This window comes from Dermacentor andersoni, chromosome 4 (genome assembly GCF_023375885.2).
Source record: "Dermacentor andersoni chromosome 4, qqDerAnde1_hic_scaffold, whole genome shotgun sequence".
Classification (NCBI taxonomy): domain Eukaryota; kingdom Metazoa; phylum Arthropoda; class Arachnida; order Ixodida; family Ixodidae; genus Dermacentor; species Dermacentor andersoni.
The window spans coordinates 148877028-148893682 of record NC_092817.1 but is presented as its reverse complement, the minus strand read 5'-3'; the positions used below and the strand labels follow the sequence as shown (position 1 = coordinate 148893682).

Below are 16655 nucleotides of genomic sequence, written 5' to 3'. Positions count from 1 at the left end.
GACGAAGCAGCGTGGTCGTGCACCGGGAGACAGCTGAAGATGTGGTCGGCAGGCTGAAACCTCCAGGCCGAAGTCTTCGCCGTTCGACCGACAGACGGTGCAAGTCCGTCAGGATCTTTGGCAGCGAGGTAGCAGCAGCCCGACGCTCTTCAGATCGGGATCTCGGCAAGCACGCCACAGATAAGCCTCGTGTTCCAGCCCGCTCTCAGAACTTTCCGCCGGACTGTATTTTTGTAATCGCATTTAATCTTTCGTTTAATTATCCATCGCGTGTTAATTCTTTTATGTTCTGTTAGTGTAGTGCTTGCCGTATTTATTGTCGCGTGTATTTTTCATTTGTGTCGCGTATTTTGTTTGTTATTTCGTGAGTTTTAGGAGCTCCCACGTGGAGGGCTTAGTGTCGCGCGAGCGGCGTCAGGGTGTGTGTTGTGTGACCCGCACGCCTTCCGCGAACTAGGCCCCACTGCTGGTAATTTGTATGTTTGTTCCAGTATGTCTCGCGCATGATTTTATTTTATTAAATTGAATGTGTGTGTTGTATGTCGCCTCCCGCCTCATGCCTCTGGTTCACGGTCGATCAGGCGTGGACCTTATCGCCGGTCAGCAGTCGAACCCTCAATAAACGCACGCGGGGTGGGTTTGTTGTCGCCCCATCCCCTCCGGTTCGGAGAGTGCGATTACCTCACCATCAATCCTTGACAGGACAACAGAATGAAAGACATGAACAGGCACATTTCTAACAACCATGTACCAACTAGTCCGACAGCATATGTTACGAAACGTTACTGCAAGCCAACAGCTACAGGTCTGAACCATCTGTTCCTAATCCTGTGGTGGCTATGACCTAAACACCATAACATTTGTATAAAGGTTAACTCCAGGTGCGAAGTGCAGATTTACCAACTGCCCTTTATTTGGTTCGCAGCAAAATGATGTACGAATTCAAGGACACTTACTGCCGGACTCAGGTGTGATGCTCCAGAATGGCGGCCGTCACCAATGAGACCAACAACAGAGAGACGTACGTAGAGGTCGCTGGCGTTGCTGAGGCATGCCGGACCTTCCAGATTAATGTAGTGAAGCAGCTGGTAAGAGGCAGAAAGGAAGCAAAGCGGGTATTGGTGGCACACTGATGAGCAACGGGATCAACCAATACAAGAACACAGGATCACAGGGAGAAAGTTAGAAAACCATGCGATCAGAGCAATCGCACAGGATCGGAAGTTTGGCTTGCTGGCTGTGGGCCAGCCAAGATAAGCCGTTATACATGCTACACAGGCACGTCTAGAATGTGACATTTCAAGTTGCCGAGTACTACTAGACATTTCTGCTACCAGGATACAAATGTACTCTAAGCTGCAGAGCGACCAAGTATAAACTTCGCTGCGAGTGATATTGTTTTGAATCTTGCCTTTATGGTTTCATTATAGCAGTAGAACGCTCGCTGAAATCTAGGCTGACCAACAAAATGTTTGATGCACAGTTAAACCTCGATATAACAAAGTAGGTAAAATCGGCATCTTGCTTCGTTGTATCGAAATTTCATTGTATCGCAATTCAACCTTGTATGCAAGTAAGTACAGTTGCTGATCGATATTTCTTACACGGAAAGGGGTGGCAGAATTTTGCGAATTATCGGGCAATTGAAAAAGGCAAATTTGAATGAGAAAACAATTCATTTCAATGAATTTGGGAGTCTATGATAAACGATACAGTTTCATGTCACGTCGATGATATCTTCACATAGGCAGCACAAATTAAGCGAAGCCAGCCCCGCTTCCGCGTACACTGCCCCCACAGCTGATAGCGTCACCCACACTGGAACGCCGCTATCATGGAAAGCGCAGGCAGTGGGGAGCGAATGCTTCGCCTGCCTCTCACTTCAACCGGTCACCGAAACTCGAGGTTACTCAACTTTCAATACTAAACATACGGGAAGACAGCTTACATGCCACACCGTCTCGGCACGCCCACTCTTTGCACACGCGACAGATTACCGATAAAGCAGGGTGCATGGCTGTGTACACGCTCAGTTGCATGCCAGAAATAGCAATGCGCATCAACTTAGCCCGCCCCGCCCCTCGCGCACAACTGATTGCATTACTGCGAGCGAGCTCCCATCCCCCTCTCTCCCATTGCTTACGCGTGGAGGCAGCACTCGTGCGTGAAGCCACTATTTTTGTCACCGTTGCACACAGTATGAGATACCATCTTATCACACTTGGACTTTACATGGAACATCGCCGATATAGCATAAAACTATACCAATTTGTTTTTATTCCAAATCGGCCATTAGCCCTCCATGATAGGTCAGAATAGTCGGAGTTTAGCCCGTGTGGGCGAGCACCCCGCCCAAATGGGCTGAGCCCGAGCCATTTTGACCTATCAGGGAGGGCTAATCGACAATTTGGAATAAAAATTGGCTGGGGTTCAATGTGGCTTGAACCTAGTTATACGAGCGAAAGATCTGTGAAGCATGTTTAGACTTGGTTCTTCAGTGCTTCTTTCCAGTGAGCTATATCGTCAGGGTGCTCAGGCTCGACCTGGTGCCTGCAGCGAAGAGTTGACGTGCTTGCTTCATTCACGGCGAGAGTGAGCGACCAAGCACTGCCGAAGCAGCTTTTAAACCCTTGCCTAGTCATGTGGTACACAGCGGCAACACCTCTTCGCAGCGGATCACATGACGTGACATCACACCTTCACACTTGTGCGATGGTGGCTGAAGGTCAAACAAATGCAGAGATTGACCTTGGAAGTTGTACCTCGAGGAGTAGAGCTTTTGCTCTAAAAACAAATTAAAATACTAGTTTTATGTTATACCGGCACATGATGCAGCTTCACTTTGGTGGTTGTGCCGTGTGCGATTTGAGAGGTGCGTTTGCAAGCAGCCGCTTGTAATTTAATCATTTGATTTGCAATTTAATCATCTGCGTCCACGGAAGTTTCCATTTATTGGCTGCAGACACCAAATTTCACTATACTGAAATTGCAGACAAACACACTGTTATATTGAGGTTCTAATTACATGGTGTTCTCATGACAAGAGGTTCTGAAAAGTTAAATACTTTGTTATATTGAGAATTTTGTTATATTGAGGTTTAACTGTACTTCATTTATATCGACGTTAGTGCATCGAGAACTGCAACATACCAATCCAGCTTAAACGTTCCTTTTATAGTGCCCCTTTAGATCTCCCAAGCTGACTGACATGGTGCCAGCAATGACATTAAACCAAAGAAAAACAATAAATCAGTTAAGACTGATGAACAATACCTTCAAGACTATTTTTATTCATATAGTGGTCAGGTTGATTACTAAACGAGAAAATGAAAGCAAAACTTAAGTCGTTTTAACTTTCGTTTCGGAACCCCATCGCCGTTATTTCAGCGTGAGAGCACAGATTTCAATCTCTTTTCAATCGTGTATCGGCCATTATGGCAAAGCAAACGTTCCGGAAACTCATAGAGTACAGTCTAGAGTTTTTAGAATATGATGCAGTCCATTTTCACTTATAGAAAATAACTTATGCCTGAGCAGACACCATCAAAATCGACAATGTAACAATGAGGTGGTGTGGGAACTTCAAGGCAAGTGGGCCCAGTTTCTAATGCATTTAGCATTCTTAAGATATTTAATGCACTCTTTGGTATCCATCTACATCTGGATCTGACCGTTTTCCTTTCACGCCAACTTAGGTCCCCGGACATGTGCCATTGGGTATATGCCGATCTTCAATGAACCCATTTGATGGACACTTGGGTAAGGCAAGGGAGAGGAGGCCAGCTGCATACATACCTGATACATGACAGGTTTCAGCACTGGCAATAATACGGTTTGTCACTACATTGATTGCTTCGCTAATCACATTAACGCCGAGAAACATCCGGTGATGGTGCTTGCTGGAATTTTCACAATTTTTGGGGTTTACCAAGCTTCTGCGCACGGTAATTTTTTTTTCCCTTTTTGACATTATAGAAACGTCATTTTACTAACACAGCTGAGCTTATTTCTTCCATTAGTGCCTCTTTAAAGTTGTTGCTTGGTTTGGTCAGGAAGCTTGGTACAACAACTAAACCTAAAAAGCTTTGCTGCAATAACAGTATAAGATCACTGTTTAGCTGGCTGATGACTCACCTGTCGCTGCAAGCCCAAGAATGATGCTTCAACTACGCCTTCTGCTGTCAAGCAGACACATGCTGGAAAAAAAAAGGGCAAGTCATAAAATAACCTTTCGGAATGGTAACAGCAAACAAAGGCAAGCAGTTGGCAATGACAGGCGCCAAATATTAATGCTGTTTTCAGCGAGGAAGTGCGCACATCTCTCGATAAGACTCGTTTGGCCATCTCTTACTAGCCTGAGCCCTGTGCTTGTGGTCTCCAGCGATGCCACATGGTCCTTACAGTTAAAACAGTACTATGTGGTGCCACAATTTGGAAGTGCATTGGATAGCTTCACAAGCATCCATGAAGGTTTCCAGCTTAAGTTTTGTACAAAGGCTAGTGTCTAAAAAAAAAAAAGAAAAGGAGCAAGGCAAAATGAGAACTGGCCTGCTATAACAGCATAGAAGTTTCCTGAATTTGAAAAACTCCATTGTTCTGATTTACAGAATAGACAACCGTTCAGAATGTCAATCAAGGTAGCCCCACTGATGGAAAGACCTCGTCTCATATTGACTGAAATGAGCCCTGTTTTCTGTATTAAACAAGGATTTATACCTTTAATTCCTTGCAACAAGTTGTGAAAAAATGACATTTTGCATCCTCACGTGGCAAAAACAAAAAATAGGATGCCCTATCACATGGTCTACTAGTGCATGCAGCTCTTTGGCCTTCTTTAAATATGGAGCAGGGTGTGAGACCGGGCTAGTTGGTATTCCATGCTGTCCTTGTCGCCCTTTCGTGCCCCGTGTCCACACTTGCGCTAGTCACTTCAGCTTTAAATATGGAACTGAAATACGTACATTTCTTTCTATAATAGTTTTCTTCTGTAACTTACAATGTGCAACTAAATCGCTTGTTAATGAGTAGAAAAGTGGCTCCGTGGCCTCCGAAAGGGGGCAGTGTGTGCTGTAGCCTATTCTCAGAGGCCATAGTGGTGCTGTGAGAACTTGCACCCATGGCCAAAAGAGGGCACCACGTTGTCACTATCTAGCACTAGGATTGGCAGGAGCCCTAGATACAGCAACTTAATACAGCAGCAATTTACTTTCGGACGGGGAAACAAAGTAAAATGCGGATGGTCAATGAAAGTTGCATTCACTCCCGCGAAAGTCATCCACGGTCTGCTCTCTCACTTGGCAAAGTAGGCTATGTGTAGCTCTGACTTTTCATTATCGTTGGAGTTCGGGCTCCAATATTTTTTAAGAGATTTAGAGCAAGAAAAGGAAGCCGAACAGTACATTTTTACAAAATACTTGACAACAAATATTTTGAAACTGATGTTATCATCAGGATTCGCTTCAAGTTGACATGCCTTGCCATGGCAAAAAACTCAATTTTCAGAAAATTGCTTATCTGGGCAGTATATGTTATGAACTACTTTTTCTGTAATTATCAACACATAATTAATCACTAAGCTACTCAAATCAAATATACAATAAGCAGTGGCAGGGCGAGCAAGTGCTGGATCAATCAGAACTTAGAGCAAACACCATCTGATAGGCTCCATCTTGGATTTGTTTTGTTTGCAAATTCCTGCACTCTTTTTTTTTTATGATGGCGTGGTCGAAGCATGATTCGCTTGTAATTGGGGAGCTTGCGGAGGCTTCGGAATTTCCTGCATCTCGAATGCAAAGCTACGATTAGACGAAGTGTGCACTCCTTGAACGAGCGGGCGTACGTGTGGCTGCTATTACCCAGCAGCTGTGCACAATGACATGGTAGTCTGCACAGACAGCCATGTCATCTGCCATGGCTGTTTGCTTTGCTTGCTGCTTTGCTTTGTTTCAATTGCTGCCTGTCTGTGTGCTCTGTTGCACTTTACAGTGGCTTTTCGATCGCACATTACAATGACTTTTCGATCTCTCGCCACCTTCTAGACTTTTCAGCATCTTTATGATCTCTCACCATGCCTTCGACTTGAATAGTTTCGTGTAGCCTTCCCGATCTTTGCGTGGTCAGACATGATGCATGGAACGAAGCTACACATGTTCAGTTGTGGTTTGGTGCATGGAAGCATTACATGAAGTTTGTCCACATGACGAAGCTGATGCAGGCGAAGCAAGCCGCCAACAATAATTATGTCAACCCTTCTGGGGATGTAGCTTCTGTTTTATCAGTACAAGATAACAAGTGCATTGATACTGCCTGCGACATTTCTACTGCACCATTGGTACAAGAACGTGTAGTTCCAAGTGGGCCTGCTGTCCTGGGTGCATCAACCTCGGCAATCGCCGCTCGCACACATGCCAAGCCAGAAAGGAGACGGGAGAAGCAGCAGATGATAAAATGCGCACGACGACACCTCTCGCTATTCTGCGGTCATTTTAGGCTTCGAAAAGTGCACACAACTTTCATGGGCCGTTTCTTCAAAATGAACTTTTTGCCATGTCTTACTATTTAGTACAGCAATATCTCTGGAACTACTCGTTTGATCTATATCTAGCTTTTTTCTTTTTTTAGTTCCGCACCTGAATCAGTTTTATAGAGCAGGACAAGCCTGTTCACCCCCCCGCCAATATACTGTGCCAAGAATTTGATAAACATTTTCAATTTTACAATTGCAAGTCTAATCAACCACGCTAAATTTAGTGCAGTGCTAAAATATTTCCGCAGAACAATTGAAAAAAAAAAAAAGAAAGAGCTCTGTCTTGCACTGAGAGACCTATTCAGGAATTAAAATAATGAATTTCACAGTGCCAGTGTACGAGGTGTGTTCAAAAAGGAATCAAACTTCTATAACATCTTTATTGCTTATTGTACAACATTTAAGCAGTGTCCCCCTCAACGTAGTCCCCTCCACTGGCAATACATTGTTCCCATTGTTTCTTTCATTTTTGGAAAGCCTGCTGGAATGCACTTTCTGGGGTGGCACGCAAGTCTCTTGTCGCATTGTCCCGAATCTCCTCTATAGTTTGGAAACAATGTCCTTTCAATGTGGTTTTATGTTTGGGAAGCAGGAAAAAGTCTCCTGGGGGTAAATTCGGAGAATATAGTGGATGGGGCAAAACAGGAGTGTGATTTTTTGCTAGATAGCTGCGGACAAGGAGCGACATGTGAGCCGGCGCATTGTTATGATGCAACATCCAAGTCTGCTTTTCCCACAATTCAGGCCTCTTACTGGGCATAGCATCCGTGAAACGCATTATGATTCCCTGGTAGACTTCCTTGTTTACCACCTGATCACATGGTACAAATTCCGTGATGGACAAAGCATTTACAGTAAAAAAAAACACAACCAACATCACCTTGATCTTTGACTGTCTCATGCATGCATTTTTTAGACAAGGAGACCCATTGCCCACCCACTGCAACGACTGCACCTTCGTTTCAAAATTACAGCAAAGCAGACCCATGTCTCATAGCCTGTTACGATGTTCTTAAGTAAGTTTTCATGTCACTGGCAGTGGCAATTCCTGGCTGATTTCAAAACGAGTGTCCATGATCGTCAGTCAACACGGCAAGAATTTTGCACTAACACAACCCATCTCAAGTGTGTCACTCAAAATTTGATGGCATGATCCTACGCAGATTCCCACATCGTCAGCAACTTCTCGAACAGTTAAATGATGATTTCCACGAATAACAGCACAAACTCTCTCGACATAGTCATCATCTGCTGGTGTGCAAGATTGTCCAGGATTGGGATCCTCGCCAACCAACATTCTGCCATGTTCAAAATGCTTAAACCGCTCATAGCACTGCTTGTGGATCATACAGCTCTCCCCGTATGCTTTTGAGCAGGAATTGAAATGTCGCTCTGAAAGTTTGCCAAGTTTGTAGCAAAATTTCACACGCACACACACATGCACACACTTTAAGCTCTTTCATTATCATTTTGGTCCGAACACGACGAACAGCTCGTGCACGTGCTCATTCTGCAGCTGTGGTTTGCCAACTAATGGTCAGAGCGAAACGCAGCAAATGGCTGTTTGTCCTCTAAACCTGCCGCTATGTGTGTTCGGTAGCTGCAACGCGCTCCCTCTGCCAGTTGACATGCTATTTCAAACGTTTGGTTTCTTTTTGAGCACACCTCATACGTTGCAAGTTCACCAGGCCTTGCCTATAAGGGGCCCGTGCGAAATATTTCGATATATTCCTTGTAGCTTGAGAACCAGCATGCGCAGCTTCATGAAAGTTGTCAGTTTTTTAGGATATTTATGCTATGAAAGTACCAAGAAAACTTCATTCAGATATCTAAAGAAACAAGGAGTTGTGGTGTTTGAGGGTATCCTCTTCCTTAAAACATTAATTAGCCACATTGCTAATTACTATTTATGCATTTCAATTTCATATGCAAGTAATGTCTGCCTTTTCGAGTGATCCAGCTCAAGGACAAGAATTGTGCTTTCCTTTGCAGGTGATATAAAAAATTTTGTCAGACTTCACAAAATCAGTTGGTACATGCCCTATTTTCCTATATGTAAACCCTCAGTCTTTCTAAATTTTTTTTTCAACCATTGCTTGCGCTGTTACCATCTCTAAGCATGAATTTTAACCAACTAGCCCAATTCGCTGGCCCGAGATCAAATGAGACAAAGCAGCAGCAGCTCCCTGGAACCACACACTGCACTGACAACAACGGCTTAGTCTGGCATGCGCCACAACTCACAGAATGCCAGCGACGACGGAAAGTGAGTCTGCTCAACCATAGGGTTTGGAGAGTAGAACCTCTTCACCGTAGATGGCACCACACGCACATCCTTCAAAAGAAAAAGAAAACAGCGCATTCAATTACACAGATTTTAGAACAACATGAATTCACTGCTGAACCGTTATCAGTAGGACCGACAACTTCAGTTTCAGACTACATTTCAGACTGCCTTAAAAGTGTGGCCACCTTTAACAATACGGAAATGAGTAAGGAATGTTAACCACATGTGATGCTTCATAACCACTGCTTCCAGTGCCCACTGTCTCGCATAGATAAAGGATTGTAGGCCAATACCCATGGACCTTCTAAAGTTGGTGCTCTACCAATGCTCTAAATTCGATTGAGTAGAAACAACTCAAGCTTTTTTGGTGCATTTGAGCTCACATGCACCATGTATCCCTTCCGTCTGAGGACAAGTGGTGACATCGCAGTGAGTGAAGCATATGGCCCTCGAGATTATGGGGCACTGTGCTGTTGCTACAGAGACGTCCGGCAACCATGAAAGCCATGAAAAAACCTGATGCACTAACAGAATTTTATCTTAGTGCATTGCCTCCGAGATTCCAGCCATCTGAATCGTCTGGAGAGAGCACAGCCAGAGAACGGCCTCTCTCCTCACCGTGGCACTCAAAGCTAAAGGACATCGTGTTGTTGCTGGCAGCGTGAATAGGCTGAGAAGAGCTGCGCGCTCTCTGAAAACGTCACACATCACGCTATCACGTCGAAAAACAATCACATTGTGTTGAACAGCATTGGATGTTTCGGCCATGGCTTGGCCTTATTTCAAGAACTGCTCTGCAAGTGCACTTGTTAAATTTATGCAATTGTCTTTTTTACCTGCACAGAGCTTTCACATACAATTTTCAAGCTGCCTCAGTGCAGGATAGAAAACCAGATATTCCAATCTGGTTAACCTCCCTGCCTTTCCATTCATTCCTCTGTTGGAATCAGCACCTTTATTTTTTTCCAATCTGGTTAACCTCCCTGCCTTTCCATTCATTCCTTTGTTGGAATCAGCACCTTCACTGACAGTGGTGAATCCTTCAATGAAAAATAAAAATAACAAACAAACAGTGAAATGAACAGCAGTAAGCATGGTAGCAAACGTTGAAGCACCTAGGTTTAGTGTTTCAGAGCACACAACAGCACAATAAGACCACATGACCATGCACCAAACACCATGTGATCGAACACAAATGGCTACAGTGACCGCGGTGGTGGTTATGGCTGCTAGCATATAGGCATGTGAGAGCACTGGGTTGTGGCTGAGAGATAAAATAGTTGCAGTGGTGGCTTCGAAAAATGACGTTTCAGACCTGCAGTCAGGTGAAAAGCCTGAAAACTCAGATCGCGAAGGGTTTCAGTGTCAAAATTTAGGATGTCCTTGTACATTGACTTTATGGGATGCTGCTGCAATGTGATATGCATGGGAATGCCGGTATATTGTGATTTCAGATTGGCATCGTTCTCGGAGAGCCAGGACACCTTCAAGATGTGCCTGGCAAGCACCCTTCCGTCTGTCACAATGATTCATTTTCTACTAAAACAGCACGTAAAAGGCTGTTTCAGCTTTATTATTACACAAAAACATGTTTTGTTTAATTATGAGAACTTGTTATTGCACGTACAATTATAGGAAACATAAAAAGTATCAGCAGGCTGCTAAAGTTGGAGGACAGACGACAAGATTCACACTCGCTTTGGAACAGTTTGTCGTCTGTTCTTGCTTTTCTTTGCTTGGTTATGCATTGTAGGCAAGCAAACTTCACTGGAAGATGTAATATGCGTGAATGAAAACATTTTATTAAGATTTTACTTTAAGAATGTGTTATTTGTGTAGCCATATCTACGTTTTAGACGAAGCCTCTTACAACACCAGAAAACACAAGCCTCACAGACACGTATACAGTCCTTCCCATGACAGCACAGCGCCCTTTAGGAAACTCCCATAGACGGTGGTGCCAGATATCCCTCTAGGTGTTATAGTGGGAAACTCTATGTATGGGGCGGTACCGTGAAGGTGAAAGAATTATCACGCTTGTCCAAAAAACTGGTCTGACTGTGCGTGTGTTCATACCCGAGAGCGTGCCCGTAACCCCGTGCCCGTAAAAAGTGCAGCGCGACTAGTGCGGCACTTTTCCGTGTTTTGTGGGCTTTAATAAATTCTGTGGTTTTGCGTGCCAAAACGACGATTTGATTATCAGGCACACTGTAGTGAGGGACTCTGGACTAATGTTGACCACCTGGGGTTCGCTAACGTGCACCCAATGCACGGTACATGAGCATTTTTACATTTCAGTCCAATCGAAATTCTACCCCCACGACCAGGATTCAATCTCATGCCTTCGGGCTTGGTAATGCAATGCCATAGCCACTGTGCCACTATGCCACTACAGTGAGTTTTTGCAGGCTTTTTTTTTTTTTTTCAGTATTGTGAGTGTACAGCATGAAAGTTAAAGGTGGACGAGACAAGGACAAGTGCTCTTTCGGTCTTGGAAGAAACTTACGTCATCATCATCATCATCACCATCACCACCACCACCACCATAATCAGCCTATTTTATGTCCACTGCAGCGCGAAGGCGATATGCAATTACCCCTGTCCTGTGCCAACCGATACCGACTGGTGCCTGTGAACTTCCTCATTTCATCACCCCACCTAGTCTTCTGCCATCCTCAACTGCGCTTCCGTTTTCTTGCCACCCATTCTGCAACCCTAATGGTCCACCGGTTTATTTAACCTACGCATTACTTGGCCTGTCCAGCTGGATCAGAAATTTTTTTTTAGGATAGTCTATAATTTTCTCAGTGACACTTTTGCTCAGAACATACTATTTATTGAAGTTGAATATTAATAAACATAGTCACAGCTGCGCCCAAAAGGCAAAGCACCGATCGTGATAGCAAATTAGTGCACAGTTATACTAAGTAAGGGTCGTAGTTTTAGTGGCCGTATACAGTTGTAAACATAGGCATACTAAGTAAATTAACAAGCATGGTGTCACACGCGCACAAGCCAACATGAACACATCTCACCCTGGGACTGCAGAAACAAGCTGTCAAACCACAGGAGTGAGTAAGCGTGGAAGCAGCAGCGAGCCAATTGGCCTTCACACATCTCTTGCTTCAACGCGAATGAAACAATAAAAGCACGGCGCATACAAAGCTACCGGCACTACGCAAACTCTGAAAACATTGCAGGTCACTTTGAAAATGAGGCTGCGCAATCACGCACTTTTGCCACGTCGCAAATCACTTTCAAGATGGGATGCCCCCGCACAGCTGCGCCGCACGCAGCAGCCTCCGGAGTTAACCTAACATGGTTCTTCTAGCCTAGTGAAAAGAAAAAAATAACTAAGAGAAGGCCAGCATAACACAGGCAACAGGCAGCTCTTGACTCACCAGGACAGCGTGGTTGCCACACTTTGCGACTAGTTCTGCAAGCGAGAAGAGGCCAATGAAGGAGCACAGCTGGAAGGCATTGGCCCTGAAAAACAAAGGACACAGCCATGCTGCTTCAACAGGAGGCTCTTGAATGTTTTGTAGCCACAGACAGCGCTTGTTTGCGTCTCCTTGCGTCTTTTGTCTTAGCGTTACTAATTGTTACAATGCAGAACCAACTGGCGCAAACCTACACCTTACTGAGCACAGGCACAGCTTTGAAAGGCTATGTAGAAACACAGTCGACTCTTGTTAATTCAACCCTTGCAGTACCACAAGATTTGGTTTAATTATTCGAAAGGCTGAATTAACAAACAGCAGCAAAATGCCAAGTGATGTCACGCTGAACGGATGAAACTGGAACGGACGATTCACGGGCTGAAAGCATCCTTTGTCAAAGAATTCAAATCAAATCGATCAAAGGATACCTTGGTCAAATAAAGTTGCCCCCCTCTCTCTCACGGGCAGAAAACATCGACCACTAAAATATTGTGGGAATCCTCATGTCCACTGACAACAAATCACTTTCGTTCGTTAATGCCTTAAAGGGACACTAAAGCAAAACAATAAATCAGTTTAGACTAATGAAGCATTGTTTGAGAACCCTGCAGGCACTGATTTCAAAAAAATAGTTTGATTATTAGATGAGAAAATGAAGGTCCAAGTGTCAGTATTTGAATTTCGCTCCGAAACCCCAGCGCCGGTACGTCAGTGTGACGTCAGGGAATCCAAAGTATGTTTTCGCATTTGGGCTGCGTTAGCTGAATAAAGGTTCTCGAAACTTGTCATGCTTAATATTTGGTTGCTTTAGAACACAATGTAGTCAATCTGTACCGCTATACATAATTAGTAGGCCCTAGAAGATGCCATCAAAATCCAAGACGTCACAGCCCTCACGTGCGGGAACTTAAGTAGGTGTCGCCACCTGTATTTCGTTCTTGCGCTTTTTCTGGCTTACCAAACGTCTTATCGTTGTAAGAGTGGTGTTTTTGGTGTTGTAGAACGGTAATTTACTGATGTAGGAGAAATCATTTTTCGCTTTAGTGTCCCTTTAAATGTAAGACTAAAGGAAGTCAATGCGTTTAACACCAAAGTAAGTCTCATTCCATAAATCTAGCCAAGCTATGACTGCGAGCATTTATACTCAATACACACATTGTCAGGAGTCATGCTGAGCAAATTTACAACATTTCATTTGGAGCTGCGCAGCTTTTTCGCAGGGAAGATCTAACAGTTTTTTGCTGCAGATTCACACAGAAATTATAACCGAAGGAAATTGAATACACACTCATTCTGAAACACGTAAAGCCGTCACAATATACGGCAGACAAAGTGGCTTGTTACGAGTGGTGTAGGGTCGACTACCTCATTTGAGTGCGACAGAACTGAACATGCACCCATAAGTAGAAGTCTACAAAACCGAAAGACCAAAGACTGAGATGAAGATGCACCTCGGCCCACAATCCGCTAACCTAGATTCTATTCCCACCTAATCCCAACAGCGGCTGAGAGCCATCCCTTCCTCAAGATAACAGGTTTTGAGGTTTTATTCATTCATTCTTTCCACAAGTGGCCACATTAGCTTGCCAACAAGTTGCTGCAAGCACATACACTTGCATGTGATCTGTCTGCATTTCAGCCACTGTGATGCTGTCACTACAGATATACGAAAGAATGGTCAATGCATGCGCTGAATCTATGTCATGGCAATCTCAATAAGGTTGACAGCACTTTGAAAGCCAAATCATTATGGCCTTCTTTACAACAGTTGTGGCCCTAGTTTCGACGCTAGTCAAAGTTGACACCAAGGGTGGAGTTTGTGCAATTCAACACTGCTTGACAATTCTAAATGATAAAAATTTATAACGGTGGACTAAGTCATCGGAGCCCGTGCCCCTATTTCACTCATAAAGGAACAAACACTTGACGGGTGGAATACACATCAGAAACTGCAAATGTAGCCTTTACAGCTGTATTTACAAATTAGCTGCTTTACTTGACTTGCTCCATGGTTTGGGCACAGTCAGCAAATACTGGATCGACTAAGCTTAGCTACTTTTGGTTTCAAGGAGGTGCCAGCAATGTATCAAAAATCATAGCTTATTCCACTCATCTTTGCAGCAGGATTAGTACATAGTCATGCAAGCAGAGTTCGAATTATTGAACTAAAGAGGTTGAAATTTTGGTCGTGCTTATACATACATGCTTATGGAGTGCATGGCAGTAATGTGAAGATGTATGAATAATCTGTCAGCAACTAATCATAACTCACCAGTAATTGTTGAATATTTAGGTACATGTGCTACACTACAAGATAATAACAACAGAGGGGTTTGAATTTATTTTGACCAACTGGTACCTAATTGTCAAAGAAGATTGCCCCGGTTAACTCGGAGTTGTGCCATGTTGATGAAGAGAAACAGCATGAGAAGAGCGTAACGACAGACAATGCAGAAGTTTTTACCTGAAGGCCCGCGGCATCTGTGCCCGGTACCACTGGTTGATGTCAAATATCGACAGGTAAGTGCCCAGCACACGGTTACCCCGTACCAGTTGCCAGGAGATGAGCAGCAGGTCTTCCACGTGCTCTGCAGAAAGGCACATCACATGCATGCAACCCCAAATTCACAGCGCTTTCTCAGGCCCCAATAGCATTCCTCACTGCCCAGCCCAACTGCCTTACCAGAAGAGACAAATAGACAATAAGAGTGGGGCATGCAAAAAAGGTGCTGACGTGAAGAAAACCATCGAGAGGGAAGAAACTCCATGTCGTGTGGTGTTTGTAGTAACGTGGTTTTCCAGTATGATTATCACGTTCGCAAGAGACTGCATCGGACCTGTCGAAGTATGCGTCCAACAGCATTCCTGGAACTGTGCGTGGTTAGCGAGCTTGGTACAGTACCATATATGTTGGGGTCGATCATGCTGATGCATCCGATGCTGAGACATGCAAAATCTTGTGAAAGTAAGAGTCCATTACGAAAGTGATGCGCATGATTTTATTATGAAGCGAATATCCACAGCAGTGTGGTAAAACCGGTGGCGAGGGTTCTGCCCTACCAATGCAGCTGGTCGACAGTTTACTCCGATCAGTGTGAGCGGATAACACGGCGCGATGGAACATTTGCTTGAACAGTGATACGCTATCAAGTTTAGCATGAAGCTTAGAAAGAATGCAACCGAAACATTCCAGATGCTTCATGAGGCCTTCAAGGACGACTACATTTCAAGGTCACAGTCCGGGAGGTGGCATAAGACGTTCAAGGAGGACCGGGAGGAGGTCGCCGACGAACCCCGTTCTGGACGCCCAATAACGGCCATAACCAACGAAAACGTGGATCATGTGCACGAAGTATTACGTTTCAACCGTTGATTGAGCATCCAGCAAATTGCCGACACCCTACACATGTCCACATTTGCGGTACATGGGATAGTGACTAAGGATCTGCAAATGCGCAAGGTCTGCACGAAGCTTGTGCCGAAGGTGCTGACGGAAGATCAGAAAGAACTTCCGAGTTTTGCACTGTCAAGAATTGATGGATTTGATTCAAAATGAGCCGGAGTTCCTGAGCTCTGTTGTAACCAGAGACGAATCCTGGATGTTCGAGTACGACCCAGAATCAAAAAGGCAGAGCAACGAGTGGCACACAAAATCATCTCCCCGCCCCACGAAAGCGCGAATGAGCAAGTCTCGCATCAAAACGATGCTCATTGTCTTCTTTGATACCCGAGGAGTCATCCATTTTGAGTTTGTACTGCAGGGAGAAACTGTCAACTCAGCCTTTTACCTGGAGGTACTCAAGAGATTGAAACGCCGGGTTGCGTGCGTGAGGGCTGACATCAAAGACATGGTCAAGCTCCACCATGACAATGCCCCGAGCCACACGTCCTTCATCGTTACCAACTTCCTGGCCCGGAGCAACACCCCAGTGATCCCCCATACCCCTTACAGTCCAGACTTGGCTTCGTGCAACTTTTTTTTTTCCCCGACTGAAGAGAGCGCTGAAAGGAAAGCAGTGTGAGACCGTGGAAAACATCCAAAAGCATGTTGCAGCGTTCCCGAGAGATATTCCCGCTGAGGACTTTCAGGGTGCCTTCCAGACGTGGCAGACACGTCTCCGCAAGTGTATTGATGCAGGGGGAGAGTATTTTGAAGAATTTTAACCATTTGTACAGGTCTGGTCAATAAATCTATTTTTCTCAGTAAATGCGCATTACCTTCATAATGGACCCTGTAGTACCCCTGAAATTCATTGGCCAAGAATACTTCTCAAGATCGCAGTCGAGCACAAAATGAACTGACAGCAAAATCTTCACGAAATCATGCTCTGGTGCCATTTTGTGATGGCAATGATGCTGAGTCTGATGGCTCTGACGGTAGGCTGGTGCCAACGCTGCGAAT

The 16655-nt window shown here is 44.6% G+C and overlaps 1 protein-coding gene across 3 annotated transcripts in view; it reads right to left on the bottom strand.

Moving 5' to 3' along the window:
- LOC126537748 (protein ELYS-like) overlaps positions 1 to 16655 on the bottom strand; it is a 167449-nt gene that overhangs the window by 106664 nt on the left and 44130 nt on the right. For all 3 annotated transcript variants that reach the window (XM_055074524.2, XM_055074523.2, XM_055074522.2), the window contains exons 10-14: positions 14718 to 14841; positions 12215 to 12299; positions 8771 to 8861; positions 4135 to 4196; positions 957 to 1085 (exon numbers count right to left, since the gene is read on the bottom strand). In XM_055074524.2, coding sequence (XP_054930499.1) covers positions 957 to 1085; positions 4135 to 4196; positions 8771 to 8861; positions 12215 to 12299; positions 14718 to 14841 — 491 coding nt within the window. The remainder of the gene's footprint in view (positions 1 to 956; positions 1086 to 4134; positions 4197 to 8770; positions 8862 to 12214; positions 12300 to 14717; positions 14842 to 16655) is intronic.